The 22,807-nt window shown below is 62.7% G+C and overlaps 2 protein-coding genes and 1 long non-coding RNA gene across 6 annotated transcripts in view; 2 read left to right on the top strand and 1 right to left on the bottom strand.

Moving 5' to 3' along the window:
- Positions 1–13,501, top strand: part of RARA (retinoic acid receptor alpha) — a 44,055-nt gene extending 30,554 nt beyond the window's left edge. For all 4 annotated transcript variants that reach the window (XM_079797969.1, XM_079797970.1, XM_079797968.1 and 1 more), the window contains 7 exons: positions 4,691–4,839; positions 6,146–6,287; positions 8,425–8,585; positions 8,789–8,965; positions 10,262–10,466; positions 11,137–11,295; positions 11,890–13,501. In XM_079797969.1, coding sequence (XP_079654095.1) covers positions 4,691–4,839; positions 6,146–6,287; positions 8,425–8,585; positions 8,789–8,965; positions 10,262–10,466; positions 11,137–11,295; positions 11,890–12,107 — 1,211 coding nt within the window. In that variant the 3' untranslated portion in view covers positions 12,108–13,501. The remainder of the gene's footprint in view (positions 1–4,690; positions 4,840–6,145; positions 6,288–8,424; positions 8,586–8,788; positions 8,966–10,261; positions 10,467–11,136; positions 11,296–11,889) is intronic.
- Positions 13,502–16,996: 3,495 nt separating this feature from the next.
- GJD3 (gap junction protein delta 3) lies at positions 16,997–19,226 on the bottom strand (the record flags this gene model as incomplete). Its single annotated transcript, XM_079796758.1, has 2 exons — positions 18,647–19,226; positions 16,997–17,897 (listed from the first exon to the last, which is right to left on the bottom strand). The coding sequence occupies exon 2, from the start codon at positions 17,891–17,893 to the stop codon at positions 16,997–16,999; it is 897 nt and encodes a 298-aa protein (XP_079652884.1). The 5' UTR covers positions 17,894–17,897; positions 18,647–19,226.
- LOC307114389 lies at positions 17,909–21,312 on the top strand. Its single transcript, XR_013815006.1, has 4 exons — positions 17,909–17,992; positions 18,188–18,351; positions 19,180–19,317; positions 21,178–21,312. It is a non-coding gene; the product is annotated as an uncharacterized lncRNA (long non-coding RNA).
- Positions 21,313–22,807: the final 1,495 nt, after the last annotated feature.

Below are 22,807 nucleotides of genomic sequence, written 5' to 3'. Positions count from 1 at the left end.
CCCACTTCAGATCTCTTTGCTTGGAATCCAATAGCTTCACAACAGAGGGGTCCCTTCTCCCACCCGAGAGGGTGGGGTCAGGATCCCATTTGTGGGCTTGTCTGCCCCGAGGAGGAGGGGCCTCCTCCCCAGATCCCAGCCCCTGTCCTTGTGTCCTCAGAGTGGGTGTCAGGGAGGCGGTGGCAGTGGGCTGTGGCAGGAGGGGGCGACTTCATCAGACACCCCTCTGCCGTGCTAAGTGACCCCTTCCATCTTGGGGAGGGGCCCCTGTCCATCTGAGTGTAGTCCTGGCCCTAGACACTTGGCTGGCATCCTGGGGGGTTCCGTCCCAGGAATGAAGGGGAGAGCTGCTCTGGGCATGAGTGTGTCTTTCCTAGGTCGGGGGCTGCTCTGGACATGAGTACCTCCCTTCCCAACCCAGTCCCGTCCTTTTGTTACCCTGGGCTCACTTGGGGACAGGGGCAGGTACTGGACCGTCCCTTCCTAAGGGGTGCTGATGAGAACCCCGGAGTCCTGGCGGGCTGCTCACCTTCTCTCCTCTCTGCCCGGTGTCTGGGTTCAGGTTCCTCTGGTGGGGAGGGGGCTCTGTGCACTGGGGGAGCGGGGAGCGCCTGGGGTGCACATCTGGGTGTGTTCAGACCCAGCTGTGCATGCGGTGTACCTGGGTGGGTGGAAGCTGGCACTCCACTGGGGGGGGGGGGGTATTGTTACAAGGGCTTAACTCTTCCCAGGAGCTTCTCCCATCCTCCTGAACCTGCTGTCTCCCTCCTGAGGGCCTGGCAGATTGGAGAGGGGTGAAGGGCAACCCCCAGCTCCTTTGCTCTGGGAGAGAGATGGAGAGACACCCCACCTCTGCCTCTCCGAGAGCCACCTTAACCTCAGCCTTTGCTTTTGTCCTGTCCCTTGACCTTTGCCTGGGGGGTGGCGGTGCAGATTGGCTGGGAGGCTGCAGGCTGCAAGCTGTGGGAGGGACAGGGGTGTGAACATGGGTTGACTTTGGCAAAAAAAACAGAGAGGTGAGAAGCATGACACCAGGACCCTTCTTCCCATCCTCCCAGAGCTGGAGGATGATTGGGGCCGGGCTGCCCGGGTTACCCCCTCCACTGCCTTTCCAGGGGCCTGGGGGTAAAGCCGGGAGGAGCGCCTTGGGTTCCAGCCCCAGCTCTTCCTCAGCTCTGGGGCAGCTCAGCGCTTCCTGGTCCCAACTGAAGGGGGAGCCGGGGAGCGAGGAGCCCAGCAGGCTGAGGAGCTGGGAGGCAGGTGATGGGGAGGTGGAGGCCTGTCCCCCACACCCTGGCTGGGGGTAGAGCTCCAGCCTGGGCCTGGGCCCTGTAGGCCATGGCGGTGAATGAATGCGGGTGGGTGGGGTGTCAGTGGGCTCCGCTCCGGGGCTGGGAGCTGGGAGGGGTGTTCTGAGGCCCTGGGAAGACTGGAGGCTGGAAGTGGGAGTAGCCCCTGTCTAGTACAGGGGGCCGTACCCCCCCCCCCTTGGTGTGGGGAGGTCCTGTGGCTACAGGAGCCCTCGGCCTCCGCCACCCAAGGTGGGAAGCGACAGCAGGCCGGCTTCCAGAGGAGACCGGCTCAGTCCTGCAGGGCCCGGGGGACGTTGCCATCCTCCCCAGCGCTCCTGTTTGGGGGCACTAGAAGACGGGGGGTACACAGGATGTGGTTCCCCATCTGTCCCCCACCGATCTCCGCTGCTCACGCCTCCGCCCGCTCCCAGACGTCCAAGAATGTGAAGCACGTGGCCCCGCACCGGGGGGAGGGGGTAGATGCTTATCGGTGGCCGCCGGGCCTGGGGCCTTCTTCCTCCGAGCTGCCTGCACCCGAGCCCCCCCACCCCTGGAGGAAGGGGAGCACCGAGGGCCCCGCGTCCCCTGCCCAGCCCTCCAGGGGCTGCCAGGGGAGCCGCAGAGGAGCGGGCGCCAGCTGGATCGGGAGGGGAGCTGCTGGCCGGGGGCCCGGCTGATTTCCTCCTGATCTCCTCCAGGAAACCGGCCCCTTGTGCGAGCCTGCGAACGGCTCCGGGGCGTGGGGAATCCGGAGCGCTCTGCGCCTCCTGCCCGCGGGGCGGGGCGGGGCGGGGAGCGGGGGAGGGGCACCGGGCTGCCCGGGCCGGCGGGGACCCAGGCTTCCTGGGCCGGTGCCAGCCGCGCGCTGGGCGCTGGAACTTTGAGCTGAGAAGGTGTGGCGCCTCTCCAGCCCCGTCTCTCTGCCGGGAGAGAGATTTGGGGGCTGGGGCCTCTGGGGAGGGAGGTGGGCGGGGCGGGGCCAGGCATGGCCGGCCTTCCCGCAGGGGGTGTGTGGACAGACGGAGAGCTGTGTCCTTAGAGTGCCCCGCGCCTCCCCAGGCTGCTGGCTGGAGGCCTGAGGAGGTGGGCGCTGGGCCCGGACTCCGGGTTCAAAGGGTACACTTGGAAACCTCAGCTGTTACCTGGGTGACAGGTGGGGTGTGCCGGAGGTGGGAGCACAGACCAGGTCACAGCCTCCAAGGCAGCCAGCCCGCTGCCGGGTGGGTGGGAGGAGGCCTCCCCCAGACCACGCTGTAGCCCCGCGTGGGGTCATCCCCCCTGCCCTGCCGGAGCACAGTGCGAACGGGCACATTCCTTCAGTCCCAGAAACACCCTCCGGACTTTGCCTGAGCTCCCAATTTCTACAGACCTTTGCCCCACTGGTTTGACTCTGACCTGAGAGCTGTCTGTCTGTCATCCTGGTATCCTGTGTGTCTCCCCATGCCCCACCTCCCCTCCTCCATCCCACTCGACTCCAAAGCGTCCCTGTCCTCTCTCCCCCTCCAGCCTGGTCCATTTCAGAGGGGGGCTAAGGGCTGACGGGGAGGGGAGGCAGGTCAGTGCCTTCATCCTCTGCGCCTTGGAACGGACTGGGATTCTAGGCCACAGCCCCTCCACCACACCCCCGTGTCCTTGACACCCCCCCACACACACCAGTCTGGATTGTCTATTGTTACTCCTTTTACGTCTTGGAAAAAGTTAGCACAACAAAGGGCTCCTTTGTCACTCACCCCTCTGCCTCCTGGCCTCCCCCAGGCCCCCCAACCCTGCCCCCCACCCCAGCAGCTGTTCTCAGGCCTCTTGCCTGTCTGATGTGCTTGTCTGGCCTCCAGGAGAGCGAGGTGGGGCGAACCAGGCGAGGGCAGTTTGGTGTTGGGTGAGGGCGGGGAGGGGAGGTCGGTGAGGAGGCTGTGGACTGATGGGGGTTCGGGCGCCCACGGGCTCTGTGCTGTGTGGGCTGGCCTCTGGGCAGGCACGGGACATGGGGCCACAGCAGGGCTGGTCGGCCGGGCTGACCAGGGAAGTGGTGCCCGGGCCCTACGAAGAGCCAGGAAGGCCCTGCCAAGGTGGTTGGCCTGGTTCCCTGCCATCGGCCTCCTGGCCATGCGTGGTGTGTCTGCGGGGACGGGGCAGGGTGGAAGCATGCGGCCGGCCCCCAGGGTCCAGGCGCTGCTTTTCTCTGGGCCTGGACCGCGGGGCCAGGTGACGGATGGCTCTAAGGTGCTTGGGCCAGGAGCTCTGGGCCCTTTGGAATGCCAGAGCCTTGGGTGCTGCAGTTTGGGGTGAGACTAGGTGGGATTCTGGGGTGTGGGAGGAGGTAGGGATCTACCTGCTGGGGAGGCATCCTTGAGTTTGGACAAGCGGACTTAGCAAGCCCTCAGGAGGATGCTGGGTGGTCCCGTGGGCGTCTGGGGTTGTTTTGGTCACCGTTCTCCATCCAGCGCAGTTTACCCCCGGCTGCCCAGGCTTTAGGCACAGAGAGCCCCCACCCAGCCCAGCCCGGTCCTCCCTGGGGTGATGGGCAGGGGGCCAAGCACTGGGGAGGGTTTGGCTAGTGAGGGCTGCCTTGCTGGCTGGGTCAACCCTCCTGGCTGCCCTAGTGGAGCTGAATAACAGGAGGGGAGGGGGTAGTAACCCGGACATAGTATTGAGGCCAGACAGACAGGGCATTGATGGGAACAGACCCCCCATTGTCATGCGGCTCCCCCCAGACTGGGCGCCCAGAGCAAGGGGCTTCCGGGGCCCAGAGGGACTCCTCTCCTTGTCTCCGGGGAGTCCCCCCTGCTTATCAGGAGTCCCGCCTGCTTCGCCCTAACATTTGCAACTTTTCTTTGCTCACCGGGCCTGGATGCCCTGGCCTGGGGATTGTTTGGGTGGAGGAGGGGCTGTGGCTGCTGTCAGAGAGGAGGGGGGAGCGGAAGCCGAGGGGGTGGGGGAGTGGCCGCCTTTGAATATCCTGTTGACCCCAGTTTCCTCTGCCCCTAGCTTGTGTCCTCTTCCCTCCCTCCTCATAGGCCCTTAACTCCTTCCTAACTGGGGAGCCGGGTCCAGGCCGCCCAGGTGCCAGGCGTCAGAACCAGGCTGCCTCCCACCCCCGCTGCCCAGGTGTAGCCCTGTCCACATACAGATCCGATGGTTTATCAGAACTGAAGGTGGGGTCCTGGGAAGTAGATAGGAGTGATGGGGTGCCGATGGGTTCATTGGCAGCCTCCTTCTCCACGTCTGGCTGGGGAGTCCCTGCTCCCCTGAGCCCGTGTTCCTGCCCCTGAGTTTGAATCCTGGCAGCTGTGGTGAGGCTGGGAGGGGCTCCCGGGAGAGAGCTGGAGGCAGGGTGGGCGGGCACGGTATTCAGGATGGCAGCCCGGGTCTCTAACTGCCCCTCCCTCTTCTCTCTCTAGCCATTGAGACCCAGAGCAGCAGTTCCGAAGAGATAGTGCCCAGCCCTCCCTCGCCTCCCCCCCTCCCCCGCATCTACAAGCCCTGCTTTGTCTGCCAAGACAAATCCTCAGGCTACCACTATGGGGTCAGCGCCTGTGAGGGCTGCAAGGTGAGTTGAGTCACTGGGAAAGGCAGTCCTGATGAGATCAATGAATGTCCCCGCTGCTGCCTCGTCCTGGGAGTATGCTATTGGGGGTGCAGGGGGGGGGGTTGTCCTTGAAGCTTCTGCACTTGCTCCTATGTGGCAGGTCGCAGCAGCCTTGGAGGGGGGGAGGAAGCCTGCAGTAGAACCCCCCACGGATGAGCAGGGGTTCCCCCAAACCAAATAGGTCCCCTCCTGCCCGAGCTCCTTTCCCTGTCTGCATCCTCCAGTTGGCAGGGCGTAGGTCTGCTCTGCCACCGCTGCCCAGGTTACCATGGTGAGCTGGCTGCTGCCTGGCTCTTGGCTGGGGCCCCAGGAGGCCTGCCCCCAGTGGCCCTGCCTGAACCTCCCCACGGCGGCCTGGCAGGAGGCGGTTAGGAGCAGGCGCCTTGCCTTGGCCTCTCCTTCAGATGCCCAGGCTGTGGGCTCCCCCGTGTCTGGCTGGATTTCCCTGCGCCCGCGTTAGGCTCCAGGGTCCAGATGTGGGTTGCCACCTTCCCAGCGGCTGTGGGCATGGCCTCTCCTCACCTCCCAGGGCCTGAGCCTCTGTACCTGTTTCTGCCCCAGAGGTTGGGGGCTCAGAGGCTGTACAGTTTGGGGGCGCTTGGGCTCCAGACTGCCTCTCAGCCTGGAGTAGCTGTCCCCAGGTGTGGGGCCAAGATCCAGGGCAAAGCAGCAGGCCTCAGGGTGTGTGTGTCTTTGCCTGTCCTGTCTGTCCCTGGTCTGTCATGTCTCTGGTTAGCCTGTGTGTGGAGCCCCTAACCAGCCCGGGGTCACCCGTGATCAGTCTGTGCACGTCTCCCTGGTTGGCAAGCGTGCGTCCTGCTGCTTGTTTCTGAGAGTGTGCGCGTCTCCGTCCCTCCGGCCAGCCCGAGTGTGGCCCTGCATGCCTCCTCCTGCTTGCTTTCTCTTCCTGTGCTCCGGGCCCAGGCTGAGGGTCCCGGAGCTCTGCCTCTCTCCTCTCTAGCCCCAGCTTCCCCCTTTCCTGACTCCCTGGCAGCCCTGATGTCCTTTTCCCAAGGAGGGAGGAAGCAGGGTCTGTGGGTGTGGGTTGGGGGTACTCGCAAGTGTAGGGGCAGGCACTGCAGTTCTTTGGGGGACATCCTAGTAGGTGAGCCCTTCTCCCACCTTATCTGGCCTGTTCAGGTAGGCGATGGCCAAAGGCTTGGGAGCAAGCAGCGGCCTGGCCTCCTGTGCCCCTGGCTAAGGCCCCAGGCTGGTATGGCTCCCCCCGTGGGTGTGGCTGATCTGACTCCCTCCCCTCCATACTCAGGGCTTCTTCCGCCGCAGCATCCAGAAGAACATGGTGTACACGTGTCACAGGGACAAGAACTGCATCATCAACAAGGTGACCCGCAACCGCTGCCAGTACTGCCGGCTGCAGAAGTGCTTCGAAGTGGGCATGTCCAAAGAGTGTGAGTGCCAGGGGCCAGGGGCCAGGGGCCAGGCCACCCGCTAGGCGGGGCCTGTGGCGCTCCTAGAGGCGAGGGGAGCGGGTGGGGGAGCGTGGGGGTGTGTGTAGGGATGTGAACTTGCACACCCGTGGTATGGTGTGTGGGCTCATGGCTAAGGATGGTTTGTGTCTAGCGGCAAGGACCTGCCTGTCTGTACATCTGGCTGTGTCCATCGCAGACACCGTTCCTGTTTGCACATGGCTGGCTGTGTGTGCTCATGTGTCTGCTGCAGGCCAGGTGGCTTCCAGGCCCTGCTGGCTTCGGATTGGGCATCTTAGGGAAGGGCCTGTACTGAGGGTGTGTGTGTGTGTGTGTGTGTGTGTGTGTGTGTGTGTGTGTGTGTGTGGGGGGGGGGGGGTGCGGCTGGCACAGGGATCTAAAAGCCATTGTCCGGTGACAGAGCCTGGGCCCTAGGGTTTCAAGAGAGAATCAGGACGTCTCAGATCCCTGAGGGATGGGGGTTTCCAGTTTGGGCTCAGCTGAGGCTGGATGGAGGGAGGAGGGAGGGAGGGCTGGACAGGGAGACCCTCTTGTGTTGAATCATGAGTGTTGCCGTGGTGACCAGTGATTGATGATGTCAGAGATAAATGACGCTGACAGACGCCTCCTTGTCTGCGTGGCCGTTGCCATGGAGCCTGAGCCTTGGGGGATGGGGTGGGGGAGGGGGTTGCAGGACCCCCTAGCCCTTTGTAGGCTGGGCAGTGGAAGAAGAAAGTGGGGAAGGGGTGTGGGGGGACCAGGGGTCCTGCATCGCACTGCCACCTCCCGCCACAGGGGGCAGGGGCTGCCTGGCTAGGAACCCAGGAAGTGACGGCTCCAGGCTGCATCAGGGGTGACAACTTGGGACCTTCAGGGCCCAGCACTGCCTCCTCCCTCTGCTCCTGCCACCTTCCACTCCCAGAGCTTTTCGGTGCCGAAGGACCAGGGTGGGGACCCCTCTCCCTCCCACCGCCATCTCCCCCTTTCCCTCCCTCCCTCTGGTTGCTCTGTGCCCCGGAGCTGAGCAGCTGCCATTTCAATAGAATTAAAGCTTCCGAATGATAAACGTCTTGTCACAGCTGCAATTTTCTCTTCCCAAATTATCCCCCCACTCTCCCTCTCCCTTCTCTCCCTTGCACTTTATTGAATTTGCAGAATCGACATGAGTGATCTCCAAATTATGCCAGCTTCCCCCCCCCCCAACCCACTGCCCCCTCCTGGGGCCCCCACCCCCACCTCTCTTCCTCCAGCGTCAGCAACCGCCACCACTGGCCCAGTGAGTGATTGTGTGTCTGGGCTAATCGGCTGGTAACGACCCCATCGCTTCTTTAAAGCCGAGTGGTGTGTGCGGCTCAGCGCCCCCGGTGATTTGTCAGCTCCCCCAGCTAATGGGCCGAGAGATTCTCCCATCCGGCCCCCCACTCTCAGGCTGGGGAGCCCTACGCCGCCCCTGCCCCAGGAGAGAAGCTGCTTCCTCCGCAAGCCAGTCCCAGGGACCCCGGGAGACCGCCGCCTGGAGGGCTGGGGCCAGTGGAGGCTGCTGTTCCTCTTGGGAGCAGAGGGAGTGGGGGACAGGGAGGCAGAGCGCGAAGGTGGGGCACTGCACACTTGCCTTCAGACCGGGACCCCACGTTCCCGGAGTGTGGCTGGAGCAAGTGTGTGCGAGTATGAGCACAGCGGGCTGGTGCTGTGGTCCTGGGGCCCTCGGGCAGGACACGGTTGTGGATCAGGTGGTCATGGGGGGGGTAGAGCGTGAGTTGACACCTTGTCTGCCTGCACACTCGTCTGTGTGTGTGCGCATTGTTGTGTGCACTCCTGTGTGTGCACATTGTATGTGCATCTCTGTGTGTGCACATTGTATGTGCATCTGTGTGTGCACATTGTATGTGCATCTGCCTGTGTGCACAGTGTATGTGCATCTGTGTGTATGCATATTGTATGTGCACCTGTGTGTCCATTGTTGTGTGCACTGCTGTGTGTGCGCCCACCGGGTAATGACTCCTGCAGCCAGCACCTCTGGTGGGAGGAGCTTGGGCTGGGGATGGACGGGGCGAGGGGGGGGGCTGTGGATGGACCCCTGCCCGCACCTGCTCTCTAACCACGGCCTCGCCCTCCACAGCCGTGAGGAACGACCGGAACAAGAAGAAGAAGGAGGCACCCAAGCCCGAGTGCTCCGAGAGCTACACGCTGACGCCGGAGGTGGGGGAGCTCATTGAGAAGGTGCGCAAAGCGCACCAGGAGACCTTCCCCGCCCTCTGCCAGCTGGGCAAATACACTACGGTAGGTACGGCTTCCCCGCCCTCCCGGGTGCCCCTTCTGCCAGGCTGGCTCCCCCTCCCCCTCCGCCCCTCCTCCTGCTTCCTCCTCTGGAGGAGTGCTCAGGAAGCCAAGGCGGGTTCGGGGCAGGCCTGTGGGGGCTGGTGGAGCTGGGCCCAGGAGGGGAGCCTTAAGGAGCAGGCCCTCACTCTCCCCCGTCCTCTCAGAACAACAGCTCAGAACAACGTGTCTCTCTGGACATCGACCTCTGGGACAAGTTCAGTGAACTCTCCACCAAGTGCATCATTAAGACTGTGGAGTTCGCCAAGCAGCTGCCTGGCTTCACCACGCTCACCATTGCCGACCAGATCACCCTTCTCAAGGCGGCCTGCCTGGACATCCTGGTGAGGGTCTGGGCCCTGCCCCATGTCCTTGGAGGATGTCCTGCCACTCAGATAACCACCTTCCTAAACATCCGTCTGGAATGGACCTGTCCTAATGCCCCGCCCACCCACACAGCAGCCCTCTCTCTCCCCCCGTGTCCATGTGCCCACTTGTCTCCCCGTCTCCCTGGCCACTTAGCCACCCTGCACCTGGATGGACACTGGTTCACCCACTCACCCACACATTCATCCACCCTCGCCCCATCTTTCTATTAAGCCTCCCCCCCAACCACCCGTCGTCCCCTCTGTTCCGTCGGTAATAAAGATTCACCTGGGACCCTGTGGGGCAGGCCTTGAGCTGGGTGTCAGGAGCAGAGATGAACACAGCGCTATCCCCTCCCTGGAAAACCTCCTGATTTTGGAGGTGACAGATCTGCAAACGGGGGTTGCGAGCTGTGATAAGAGCTGGCTGGAGAGGGGGAAGGGGTGTCCTCCCTCGATGCAGACGAGAGAGCTCCAGCTGTGGGCCCCAGGGAAGGTGTTCAGAGGCGATGACACCAAGGGTGTGGAGGGGGCATGGGAGAGGGCGGCCCTGACGAGGACAGGCCTGCTGCGGGGCGTCCAGCTGGAGGCGGGACTGGTGGGGCCAGAGGCTGGGCTGGGCTGGAGGCAGGATTGGGGGCGGTGGGGATGCCCAGGCCTCCACTGACAAGGACTCCCCTCCCTGTCATTCATCCTGATCGGCTCAGCCCTCCTGCCCACCTCCAGGCTGGGGAACCTGGGTGTGACTTCCTGGAAGGAGCGGGCAGGTGCAGTGTGTGCCGCCTCCCATCCCCACCCAGGCCCTGGATGCAAGAGGCAGGATCAGGGTTTGACACAGTTGAAGCCGATGCACATTTATTGAGCTCCTGCTGTGTACCCTGTCCTGGGAACTGTGGACATAAATTCACTATGATTCTTGCCTGGAAATTCTCATTTCTAAAGAATTCTAAATCTTCTGCGTGGAGGCAGGAGGCCGACCCAGAGCCAGGCCGAGACAGAAGCCGCGTGCCATGCGTGGCTATTTAAATTCACTAAAAGGAAATTCAGTCGGTTCCTCAGGGGCACTGGCATGGTTTTAAGTGTTCGATGGCCACACTGTGGCTGGCGGCTCGTGTCTGGATGGTGCAGACTTAGACCGTTCTCATTATTGTAGAAGATTCTATCGGGCTGCCCTGGGCTGGCTGCCTGCCAGGTGGGCCTGTGGGGATGGATGCTGGTGCTGGAGGTGCTGGGGGATGGGCTGCGTCCCTAAACTCGTGCCTCCTCTGCACCCAGATCCTGAGGATCTGCACGAGGTACACGCCCGAGCAGGACACAATGACCTTCTCGGACGGGCTGACCCTGAACCGAACCCAGATGCACAACGCCGGCTTTGGCCCCCTCACAGACCTGGTCTTCGCCTTCGCCAACCAGCTGCTGCCCCTGGAGATGGATGACGCTGAGACGGGGCTGCTCAGCGCCATCTGCCTTATCTGTGGAGGTGGGCAGGGGCCGGGGGTCCCGGGGCCAGGCCCGGGGTGGTGGGGGAGCCCCTCACCAGGGTGTCCAGGGATCATCAGATCGGGAAGGGACCTTGGCCCCTGTCGGGTCCTGTGCAGAGGGGGAATGGAGTCACAGCAAGGGTGTGGCAGCGGAGACCTGAACTCGGGTTCCCTACCTGGTCAGACCACCCAGGTTCATATCCTGGCCAGCGCTGACCTGGAACAGGCCTGCTGCCAAATTCTCTGAGCCCCCATGTCTGCAAGATGAGGCCAGCATGGGCCGAGGAAGGTGGTCATTAATAACGAGGGCGCGCTGTGCCCAGAGGAGGACGCGGTGCATGTTGGCTGCTGTCACCATTTCATTGTTACGAGCTCTGCCATGTCGGGCCGGTGTCCATGGGTGGGAGCCGGAGACCTGCCTGGGCGTCTTCCTCTGCTGGGTCCCAACCCCATGAGCGGGGCAGCCACATCCTCCGCTCCTGGGCTTACAATTCAGAGCCTGTATCAGAGCCCGCAGACCCCGCCACTGCCCTGTGTGGGGAGGCCCCAGGAGCAGACGCCCAGCTTGTGTCCTGGGCAGGCGCGCCCCCCAGTGGCCGCGGCCGGGAGCACCGTGGTGTTCCTCGCTGGGCCCGGGCAGTGGCTCAGGGGGCGCCTCTGCCTCCGCAGACCGGCAGGACCTGGAGCAGCCGGACAGGGTGGACATGCTGCAGGAGCCGCTGCTCGAGGCGCTGAAGGTCTACGTGCGGAAGCGGAGGCCCAGCCGGCCCCACATGTTCCCCAAGATGCTCATGAAGATCACGGACCTTCGAAGCATCAGTGCTAAGGGTGAGGCTCCCACACCTGGCGGGACGCCCCCTGTGCCCGCCAGGCCTGGGCCCCAACAGCTGGCCTCCGTGAACACCAGGGTCTTTGTGCCCAGGACAACGCCCCACTCGTGGGGACCCAAGCTGTCCCTGTCCGTCTAGGCCCCGCCCCCCCGAGGCCCCACCAAGCCCAGGTGACCTCCTGCCTGTGGGCGCCAAGGTGGCAGTGTCACCTTTGCTTGGTGGTGAAGGGCATGGCTCTGGAACCAGATGGCGGCGGGGGTGCGTGCCCTTGAGCAGGTCCCTGGGCAGCTCTGACCCCATCTGAGGAGAGGACAGGGATGGTGTGGACAGGGGGGCTGTTTTGAGGCGTCAGCAGGAGAAGCCGTAGCTCACAGCACGCAGGCGGGGCCCGGTGTCGGGCCAGGCGGTCGGAGTCAAGAACCCCTTTCCCCGCTGCCCCTGGGACGTGGGGACCCAGAGAGACGGGGCCCGAGTCAGTGCATGGTGGATGCTGAGACTGGGGGTGTTGGTCCTCGGGGAGCCTTGCTTGCACCCAGGGCTTGCAGGGCTGCGCGGTGGGGTGGGTGCTGACCTCTGCCCTCCTCTCCTGCAGGGGCCGAGCGGGTGATCACGCTGAAGATGGAGATCCCAGGCTCCATGCCGCCTCTCATCCAGGAAATGCTGGAGAACTCCGAGGGCTTGGACACTCTGAGCGGACAGCCGGGGGGTGGGGGACGGGAAGGGAGTGGCCTGGCTCCCCCACCCCGCAGCTGTAGCCCCAGCCTCAGCCCCAGCTCCAACAGAAGCAGCCCGGCCACCCACTCCCCGTGACCGCCTGCGCCCCGTGGACACAGCCCTTGCCCCTCGGCCCGGCTTTTCTCTGCCTTTCTACCAACCACGCGACCCCGGCCAGCCCTGCCCCTCCCTGTCTCGCTTCCCGGGACAGGAGGCAGGAGGGAGGAGGTGGCGACTCTGGACAGAGGCCCGGGTGCTGTGGACTGTTACTCTGCGGCCTGGGTCGTCGGGGGCAAGGTCACGAACTGAGTGAGGACCCCTGGTCCTGGGTCTCAGGATGGGGCCTGGGGGCCTCGTGTTCATCAAGACACCCCTCCGCCCACCTCGCCACGTCGTCATCACCAGCAAATGCCAGGACCTGGCCCCTCCATCCTCAGAACTTGCAAGCCATTGCCCCCCGGTTGGGGAACCCCCCCATTGCCTCGGTTGGTGACAGGGGGGGTGGGCCAGGGGTGGGGGGTTCCCCCTGTACATACCCTGCCATACCAACCCCCAGGTATTATCTCTGGTTTTTATTTTAATTTTTTTTTGGTTTTGATTTTTTTTTTTTAATAAGAATTTTCATTTTAAGCACATCTATACTGAAGGAATCTGTGCTGTGTATTGGGGGGAGCTGGATCCAGAGCTGGAGGGGGTGGGTCCTGGGGGAGGGCAGCGGCTCCGAGGGGCTCCCACTCTCTCTCTCCATGTCCCTGTGTCCCCCTGGCCCTCTCCCCAGCCCTTTTCTCCTCAGTTTCCTCTTTCAAACTGTGAAATACTAACTTTCCGAGGCCTGCGCTCCCCTCCTTTGTGTTGGGGAAGCAGCCAGCCCCCCCTCTCCCTCGGCCTAACCACTGGGTGTGGACAGTTCAGGCAGCCCCTAGGGGGAGGGTGCCCGCCGCCAGAGGCGGGTCAGGGCCCAGCAGGGGGCCCGCAGAACATACACTTGCGTGTTCCTAACCCGTGTCCTTCGCTGAGCTGCCCCCTATCCGGGCCCACAGGATCTCAGCCCTCCTGCCCCCCACTGTGAAGGGGCTGGCCGAGGGGTCTGAGCTGTCCCTGCTCCCCAGCCTCACAGCCACCAGCACCACCCACAGGGCCCCCAGACACACACACACACACACACACACACACACACACACACACGCACACGCACGCACGCGCACACACACACAGGCCGACAGATACTCTTGGCCTGAATTCCTCCACTTCCCTGGCCTCCCCCCCTCCCCCAGCCTCCACCCCACACCCATGCTCCCTCCTTGCCCCGCAGGACGGGCCTAAGGGGGTCCCCTCTCATCCCCTGCACCCCTGGGCTCGGGGAGCTGGCTCTGCCCTGCCCCCCTTGCCCCAGGGTTGGGGTCTCATCCCCAGAGCCCGCTGGTGCACCTGTTACTGTGGGACTTTCCACTGAGATCTACTGGATAAAGAATAAAGTTCTATTTATTCTACACCTGCCTCAGCCTTGCTGCCTCACTGCCTTCCCTCAGCATCTGGGCAGGGGCTGGGCTGGGGGGTACGATGGGAGCCCTGGGGGCCCCCTGTGCTGTGGTCTTTGAGACCCTGTGGCCGGAGACAGGGCCGCGCTGAGGAAGCCCTTGGCCTGTGTCAGGGAGCCCCGGTCTGGAGGTGGGGAAGGGAGAGGGGGAGAAACTGCCCCCACCTACAGGGAATCGCCCATCAGGGAGGGTGCCGGCCCCACATCTCAGGGAGTCCCTGTCTGAGAGAGGAAGCCGGCTCAGAGTGCCTAGCCCTTGGGGAGATTGGGTCTGGGGCTTGTTTAACCGCAGAGGAGTTTGCCTGGCCTGTGTGGCTCAGTGGTTGAGCGTTGACCCACGCACCAAAGAAGGGTGGTTTGATTCCAGCACATGGCTGGGTTGAGGCCTGCTCCCCAGTAGGGGCTGTGTGGGAGGCAGCCGATTGATGCTCTCTCTCGTCAATGTTTCTCTCCCCCCACCTCCCTCCCTCTCTAACATCAATTTAAAAAGAGAAGAGTTCTATTTTTGGAGTGAATACAGACTTGACCTTCACGGCAGAGTGGTAGTTGGCATGGGGACCTGGATCAGGGGCTCATGGCAACCTTACAGGAACACGGGATTGGGTTAGAAGCTCAGGAGGCCAGCCTGTCATCCCTTGGCCCCCAGGAGGACTGTCCTGCCCTTTGCCACCACCCCCCCCCCCCACGTGGCTCCGGGAGCAGGGAGCTAGGAGGACAGGTTGCAGGAGAACCTGGATGCTCCTGGTTGAGCGGGTTGAGTGTGTCAGCCCTCAAGGGTCCTGAGACCAATTTTGCCCACCCCTCGGACACCACACATCCAGGCTCAGAGAGGGCAGTGCCCTTGTCCAGGGTCACACAGCAAGTTAGTGGCAGATGGGGGGCCAGTACTCGGGGCGCCCACCTCCCAGCCAGGGCTCTTTCCTGGATCCCTGCAGCCCCGAAGGAGGCGGCAAACACCGCGGTCTGGGGGGGCCTGGGAGGTGGCAGTGGAAGCTGTGTCTGGAACATTTAGCAGCGAGGTTGGGCAGGAAGATTCCTGGGCACGAAGGGGTTTCTCCCCCTGGGGTCCGCCTGCCATTTCTTCATCCGCCACCAGGTGGCGGCAGCTCCTCGCTTATCTCACCCCCTGGCCGTGGCTGGCGTGAGCGTGGGACGGAGGCTCTCTTCCTCGAATATTTTCTCACATTTTCTTTGTGAAACGGAAATGAAATTTCACACAACATACCTACACAAGGAGGGTATGCATTTCAGTATGTAAATGCTTGGGGGGCACAACCACAGGGCAGATATGACATAGTCCCATGTTTGCTTCTGTTTTTATTTTTTTTATTATTTTTATATTTTATTGATTTATTACAGAGAGGAAGGGAGAGGGATAGAAAGCCAGAAACATCGACGAGAGAGAAACATCGACCAGCTGCCTCCTGCACACTCCCCCACCGGGGATGTGCCCGCAACCAATGTACATGCCCTTGACCGGAATCGAACCTGGGACCCCTCAGTCCGCAGGCCGACACTCTATCCACTGAGCCAAACCGGTTTCGGCTGCTTCTGTTTTTAATGAACACCTTTGGATTTAAAGGAAGGAAGAGGGTCAGAAGCCACTGTGTACGTGAAGCTCAGGACAGTTAAAGAGTATGGTTGGAGGTTGCAATTAAAACTGACAGTGGGTAACAAAACCATGCGAACCGCCCCCCCCCCCGCCCCCAGTGACACCCTGTATGGAAAACAGTCAGGTTGTCACTCTGTCAGTGTTCAGTGGGACATTCTTTAGTGGGGAGCACCTCTTGGCATCCTGGGTCCCTGCCCACTAAATGCCAACAGGGTCCCCCTCCTGTGACTAGAGCCGTGGCCCCTACATTTACAAAGTGCCCCCCGGGGGCAGTACCTTTGCTGCCGGGACCCTCCAGAGCCCGAGGCTGCCCCCAGTGGCTCACAGTTCATCGCTGTCGGGCAGTTTCTCTGCCACAGCACAAGGGGCATCTTGTGCCCAGGGGCTGTCCTGTGCGTTGTAGGATGTTTAGCAGCAACAACCCTGGCCTCTGCCCACTTGGAGGCAAAACTGGTCGCTGTGTGGGTAGGAAGAGCAACTTCGGTGCGGACTGGAGCACGGACACCCTGGGAAGCCGGAGCGATGGGCTGGCAGCCTGAGAAGCAGGGCCTGGGTGTGTGGGGGTGGGGGTGGGGGTGGGGGGCAGGGTGCTGGACTTACTCTGAGAACAGGGGAGCCCATAGGGCAGAGGGAGGGCTATTTAGAAAGTGCCCGCAGGCTGCTGTGTGGAGTCTGGGCAGGAGAGCCGAGGAGGAGGCTTGAAGGAGCACGAAGAGGGGAGGGCGGGGGGGGGGGGGGTAGGGAGGAGAGGGCCAGGGAAGTGGGAGAAGATGGGGCAGAGAGAGTCTTGGCAGCTGCAGCAGGTCTGAGGGTGCAGTCAGAGGGTGGCCCTGGTGTCACGTGAGTCCTGGGTGATCCTCCGGAAAGCAGCCCCACTGGGGCCGTGAAGGAGAAAGACAGATGGGGCAGCGGAGAGACAGGACGGGAGGCAGCCTGTCCACAGCTCTTCACTAAGGGGGAGGATGGTGGCTGCGAGAAAACGCAGGGCCAGGAGCCTGTCTTGGGGAGATTTCTCCTGAGTACACGCAGCGGCGTTTGTGAGCTGGGGAACACAGCAGCAGGGCGAGGAGGGTGGAGCTAGAAGGGAAAAGTCTCCCGCTCTGACCCGCTGCCCACCCCCATTCTACCTCCAGGAGGAGGGCTGCCCCGGTGAGGGCCCCTCCTCCCTGCCTTCCTGTGATGCCCTTGCAGGTAGGGAGGGAGCCACTATGGCTGCTGCTGGCACCGACCCTGACCACCCACAGTGCGTCTCAGAGATCCCTACACACAGCTGACACAGGGCCCGCACAGGCCCACACAGGATGTGCATGTGTATAGACACGTGCACATAGAGTTGCCACAGGATTACACCTGCGTGCACACACCAAAGGGCTCACAGAGGTTTTACGTGTGCACATGCACACACCTCCACTGTGGCCGTGTGTACACGTGTGCACACACACAGGGAGCCCACCCAGAGGCCACGCCTGTCTGAACGAGGGCCTCGGGGTGCTGGAGGCGCAGTGGTTTTTTGTCCCCAGCAAAACAAGCAGGTCACCACCTGAACCCCACTTGACGCTCCGCTTGCTCCCCTCCCGCTGGCGCCCTCCTTTCCACCTGGATCGGATCGTGGCATCTGGACCTGCCTCAGTTCATTCCCTGTCCCAGCGCGGCTGGGAGCACGAGGGAGGTGCGAACGAACGGGGGATGCTGGGCCGGCCACCCGGAGGGAGGCGAGGCGCGCTCCGGAGGGCAGCGTCCTGGGAACGCGTCTAGCGGAAGCCACTGCTGGCTGCCGCGGTGGCGGCGGTGGCGGCGGGGTTCTGCCTCTGCGCTCACCCTCCGCCCGAGGCGGTTCTAGATGGTCAGGTCCTGGCGGACCGTGGCCAGGGACACCTTGCTGCGGCCGCTGCCGCCCTCGCTGTCGCCGCCGGCGGGCGCCCGGTGCGCATAGGCGGGCGGGGCGTACGGGTCGGGCCCGGCCCGGCGCGAGGCCAGCGCGGGCGGCGGGGGCGGCGGCGGCGGCGGCGGGAGCAGCTTCTGCGCCTCCTCGTGCGCCCGGTTGCAGCGGTTGTCGCGCTCGGCCACCTGGCGCGGGCGGCCCTTCCAGAGCAGGTGGCCCAGCTCGGCCACGCTGAGCAGCGCCGAGAGCAGCCCCACGGCGAAGTAGAAGACCACGAAGACGGTCTTCTCGGTGGGCCGGCTCACGAAGCAGTCCACGGTGTGCGGACAGGGCGGGCCGGTGCACGCGAAGTGCGGGGCCACGCGGAAGCCGTAGAGCAGCGTCTGGCCGGCCAGGAAGGCCAGCTCGGCGCCCAGGCGCAGCGCCACGCTCAGCAGGTAGCAGCGGCGCGCGCGGCGGGCGCGCAGGGCGCAGGGCGGGCTGGCGCCCTCGGGGGCGCCCCGGGCGCCCGGCTTCCCCTCGTCGGCCGCCGCGCCGCCCGGCTCCTTGCTGGCCTGGTGCATGGAGTAGATGACGAAGAGCACGGGCGGCGCCGAGAGCAGCAGGATGTGGAAGAGCCAGAAGCGGTAGTGCGAGACGGGGAAGGCGCGGTCGTAGCAGGTCTGGCGGCAGCCGGGCTGCAGCGTGTTGCACACGAACTCCTCCTGCTCGTCCTCGAACACCGCGCCGCCCACCGTGGCCAGCACCAGGATGCGGAAGATCAGCATCACCACCAGCCACAGGCGGCCCACCAGCGGCGACTGCAGCTGCACGGCGTCCAGCAGCGAGCTGAGGAACGCCCACTCCCCCATGGCGCTGGGGGCGAAGGGGGGGGTCAGCGGCCGCAGGCAGGCCCCCCCCCCACCCATGCCCACTGGAGTGGGCTCAGGGGGACCTCCTCTAACTTCCTGGTGAGTCGGGGGTCAGCGAGGTCTGGGTTTAGCAGGGATTTTGTGGGACAAAGAAGTTAGCAAGGGGGGCGGGGGCAGGAGGGGTTTGGTGAGTCTCAACCAGGGGTGTTCCTCTCCCTGGGGCCGATGGGTGCTGGGAGGAGCCCCCGCCTGGCGCTTCAGCCTGACCCCTGGGCCTGCTCGGTTGGGCCGTAGGTCCCTCCAGAGCCTAGATTCGCAGGCGAGGACCTTAGAGACCCCCAGGGCCGCCCTGACCGCACCTGAAGGAGCAGAACCCAGCGGTGCCCTCCCTGTGTGCTCCAGGCTGCTGTCCCTGGGCGAGAGTGGTGCCTCGAACCCAGGACTCCAGACCCAGTTCGGTACCCCACCTTTCTCTTTCTCTGCCCTTTTCACGGCAGTGGATTTCTCTCTGGGTTGTGGGGTGACACAAAAGGAGTCCTACTCCGTAACTCCATCAGGAAGGATCCTCTGTCCTGGGTATCCCCTGCCCTCCGACCCCAAGGAGGCAGGAATGCGGCCCAGGCCTCTCCCGCCTCCCCCCTGGCGCCCCTGGCTTCCAGTGTCCCACATCTCCTGAGAGAGGCTCCCCAACACACACTCACACAGGCCCCACAGGCCCCGGACACCCCCAGACCCTCAGTCGACCCCACTCACCCTGTTCCTGGAGCTGAGGTGTTAAAGCTGAGCGAGGAATCTTGGGAGATGTCTGGGACCTGTTCCTCCTGGTCCCTCTTTCATTTTCCCTTTCAGATTTGGCCGGGATGGATGACAGGACAGGATGGCCGAGAGGGGCTAGCTCTCCCCCCTCTCTTAAAGGGACAGGGTGACCCTGTTGGCTGGGTCCACCCTGGGGAACAGACGTAGGGACACACCCCTTACTGGATTCTGCCAGCCCTCCCTTTCCCACCCCCTCCCCCCAATTCCACAGCTGTGTCTCCATCTGGAAACGGGGGAGGAGGCTGCACCCCTTATTGAGGAACTCCTATGGAAGTCGGTCCCCGGCAGACTCCCCCAAACTGGAAGGCCTAGATCCGCTATCAACTGTCTCCTTAAAGGCGGTCTTCGGGGCTGGAGGGCGGCTGGTGCCGGTGTTGGGGGCACTGGCGTTTAAGGGGCAGCAAAGCCGGGTAGCTCTGGTTCCAGCTCCGCTGCTGACCTCGGACAGTCACTGAGCTCCTCTGGGCCAGGTCTCTTGGTTGGTCAACCGAGGCGACTGCAGCCGACCCCCCGGGTTCCTTCCAGCTCCGCGTCCTAATGCTGAGGTCCAGCCACGTTACAGAGGACAAAACACGGGCCAGAAAACTCCCGCACGGAAAAACGTTTAGGTACCAAGAGGGACTGCCTGCCTTGGGTAGTTAAAGAAAAGCTGTTACTTCCTGCTTTCTGCAATTCCCAGACTTCCTCGGATGGGCATGTTGTTGTCTAACGTGGAAAATAGACAGAAGGGCTCCCTCCCGTGAGGCTCTGAATGGAATCACCCCCTATGGCGCTAGGATGGCCCATGGTGACCTGAGCCGCCAGGGAGGGGACCCTGTCTCTCTAGGAGTTTTCCCGACCTGCACACCAGGCCCCTCCCCCGCGGATGCACCTGCTCTGGGCCAGGCCCCGTGCAGGGGGTAGAGGACTGGGTGACCTTGGTAGGAGGGAAGCTGAGAGTCAGAGGATCTAAGCCACCGTCACACAGCAATAGCAGGCTGCAGCCTCAGGCCTGACCCTCCAGGTTCCGAGTTCAGACTCTGAAGCCTGTCATGGAACTGGCCTCCATCGAGCCTGGCTGCCTTCCCAGGTGGTGTCCCGGGGCCCGCCAGCCCGGGGCTTTACTGGGCAGGTGAGCCCAGGCACAGGGGTGGGCCTTGCCTACCCTTCCTGGGGGGGGAGGGTGCCAGGACTCACCTGCTCAGTGGCTTTTCCTTTCCCCTTCAGCCCGGGGGGCCTGGGTGGTGTTCCGTGTGGACAGGGACCCCGGGGCTGGTCTCAGGAAGGGGTGGGAAAGGTGCCCCTCCCCCACTCTGGCTCAGGGGCCTGGCCCGGCCTGGAAAAACCCCAACTCTTTCCACCCTCGTGCCGGGTTCCCTTGGGAATGGGCCTGGGTGGGGAGCGACTGTCCTGGACGAAGTCCAAGGGAAAGCACATGCTGGGGCCACACCCCCCCAAAACAGGAAGTGGGGTGGGGGCACTGCAGACCTCACCCCATGACCTCCCCCTGCTTCTGGCAAAGCTGCTTTCCAACCCCCAACTTCCGTCCACGGGCCGGGGGGGCTCCGGGACACACCTCATCGCCCCTGACTGTCCAGGAATGCTCCCTGCCCTGTCCCCTGGCTCCCTGCTGGGTCAGCCCACTGGCCCAGCCTGGAAAAACCCCATAGGCCTGCCCGCCCGCCTGCGGGGGGTGGAAAGTGGCTGAGGTGGTGATGGGCGGGGGCGGGGCGGGAGGTGGGGAGCCCACGTTCGCCCTGTCGTGTCCCCAGCCCCTGATGCCACAGGCCAGACACCGGAGACTCTGCAATCGCGGCCGGTCCTCCTTCCCAGATAGCACCGTCCGGCTCGGGAGGAGGTGTTGCTGATGCTAACCAGGGCTGGCGGCACGTGGCTCCGTTCTTGGCCATGCTCGCGGCCCGGCCCGTGCTGCCCTGCGCACATTCAGTCCCTGTCCCAGACACTCGCCCTGCCCGCCTGGCTGTGGAGCCACTTCCCGTGTCTGCCACACACGGACACACACATGCAGGCACATGATTGTTTGCGCCCAGTAAGTGGCAGCACCAGGAAACAACTGTACCTCCTCTCCCCTGGGCCCCTCTGACGTGTGCAAAAGTCTTTACGGAAACGTTGCCTTTTAGTGAGGCCTTCACCACCACCCGAAGTGGCATTTAACCCCCTACTTCTTAGCCCTTTCCTCAGCTTTGTTTTCTTTGCACTGATCACTGGATAACAGGCTTTTTCTTTTTTAAAATATATTTTATTGATTTTTTACAGAGAGGATGAGAGAGGGATAGAGAGTTAGAAACATCGATGAGAGAGAAACATCGACCAGCTGCCTCCTGCACACCTCCTACTGGGGATGTGCCCGCAACCAAGGTACATGCCCTTGACCGGAATGGAACCTGGGACCTCTCAGTCCGCAGGCTGACGCTCCATCCACTGAGCCAAACCAGTCAGGGCTGCTTTTTCTTACTTATCCTGTGCAGCATCCATCTCTTCCGCTACCACGTCAGCTCCAGGAGGGCATGGACAATCAGTGCTTTATTCCCTGTCCTGTCTCCAGCACCCAGAACAGTTTCTGGCACGTAGTAGGTGCTCACTAAGTATCGGTCAGGTGGGTGAGTGAATGAAGTGGGGCGGGAGGTTACAGAGGGTGCAGGTCTTCTTTGCCTCAAATGATGAGACCCGTGGTGGGTCCCCTGTCTCGGTCGCTTGTTCTGGTGTCTTCTAGGGCTCGTGATCACTGAAGTGGCCAATCAGAATGTCCAGTCCGGGGTAGAAATGAAAACTGCAAGATGGATTGGTGGTAAAGATCCTCCTGCCCCCAGCTCGTACTCTGAGTATGGGGTGGGGGCACTGCAGTGGGGTGGGGTGGCAGGTGTGGGGGTGAGAGGCTGCGGGCATGGTTGGTTGTTGGTTACTTCTCCTGGTCCTCTGCACCCCTCCCCCACCTGGCTGCACAGTTTCTGACCCTTCAGACTCCTCCCCAGGCCTGTACACCCTCTGGATCCGACCGCCTTCGGCTCACGGGCGTCCCCTGCTCCTCTCGCTTCTCCCCTGGCCCTCAGCCTTGACTGGAACTGCTCGACAGCCAGGCCTTACCTCCTTCCTTGGCCCTACTTAAGATTAGTTTCAGCTGGAACAGCAAAAGTGCTAAACAAAACATGCACGGACATCTCTAGCTTGTAAAAGCCCCAGGAAGCTACCATAACTGACCTGCTTGCCTATCATTGGCTGGGATGACCTTCCACAGGAAGCTGGGAAATGTAGTCTTTATTCTCGGTGGCCTTGCACCCAAGACGGCAGACTTAGCCTTCATTGTCACAAATCTGTTTCTGGTATTGGCCCTCCACACCGCCTGGGGAGTCAGAGAAACTCAGTTCCTTCCCCAGGAGAAGCCTTCCTCGTCTTGCTTGTCACCTTGTCCCCAGGCCCTTCCAAACCACTGCCCCTCTGCGCCTTCCTTTATGTGTCTCCACCACGTCCCACCCCTTCTTTCTTGCTCTTGAGCAGGGAAGTCATGACTGCCAACTGGAGGCCCCCACCTGGGCTCTTTCCCCCATTGCACCCATTTCTAGGTTGTACTTGTAGCAACTTGGCTCAGAAAGGACAGAAAGTGGGCCTGGCAGAGGCTGGGGCTTGGGAGTCGACTCCCTCTCTTCCTTTCCTTGAAAGCCCAGAGTGAGTGAACTGACAGATGAGAGAAACAGCCTTGGGATTGGGTTGGGGAAAGGGTAAGGATCTGACTTACCAAGAGGCATTTTTCAAAGTCCCTTTCCCCTCCATGCAGCTCTGAACCGCCCCTGTTTGTAAGTGCCCGGTTGTATAAGCAGCCGCAATCTCTTCCTGCAGCCTTGGGTCCGTGACCTTCTTTCTCTCCATCAGCCCAGGGGCAGAAGTGGGATCAGATGAACTCAAGATCAATTGATGGGCACCAGTCCTGCCCTAAAAGCAATACTCCTGGGTCCTGAGGACTGCCCTTGGCCAGGCTCTGGAAAGTCACAAATTTACCAGAGTCAGGAGACAAAGCCACTCATGGATCGGGCTTCCTTTCCTCCTGCCAAAGTAACATTTACTGGCATACCTTTTTGCATTCATCAGGACGTATTGGGCCAC

This window comes from Cnephaeus nilssonii (genome assembly GCF_951640355.1).
Source record: "Cnephaeus nilssonii genome assembly, chromosome: 19".
Taxonomy (NCBI): Eukaryota; Metazoa; Chordata; class Mammalia; order Chiroptera; family Vespertilionidae; genus Cnephaeus; species Cnephaeus nilssonii.
The sequence above is the reverse complement of the archived record's forward strand: the minus strand, read 5'-3'. Positions and strand labels throughout refer to the sequence as shown.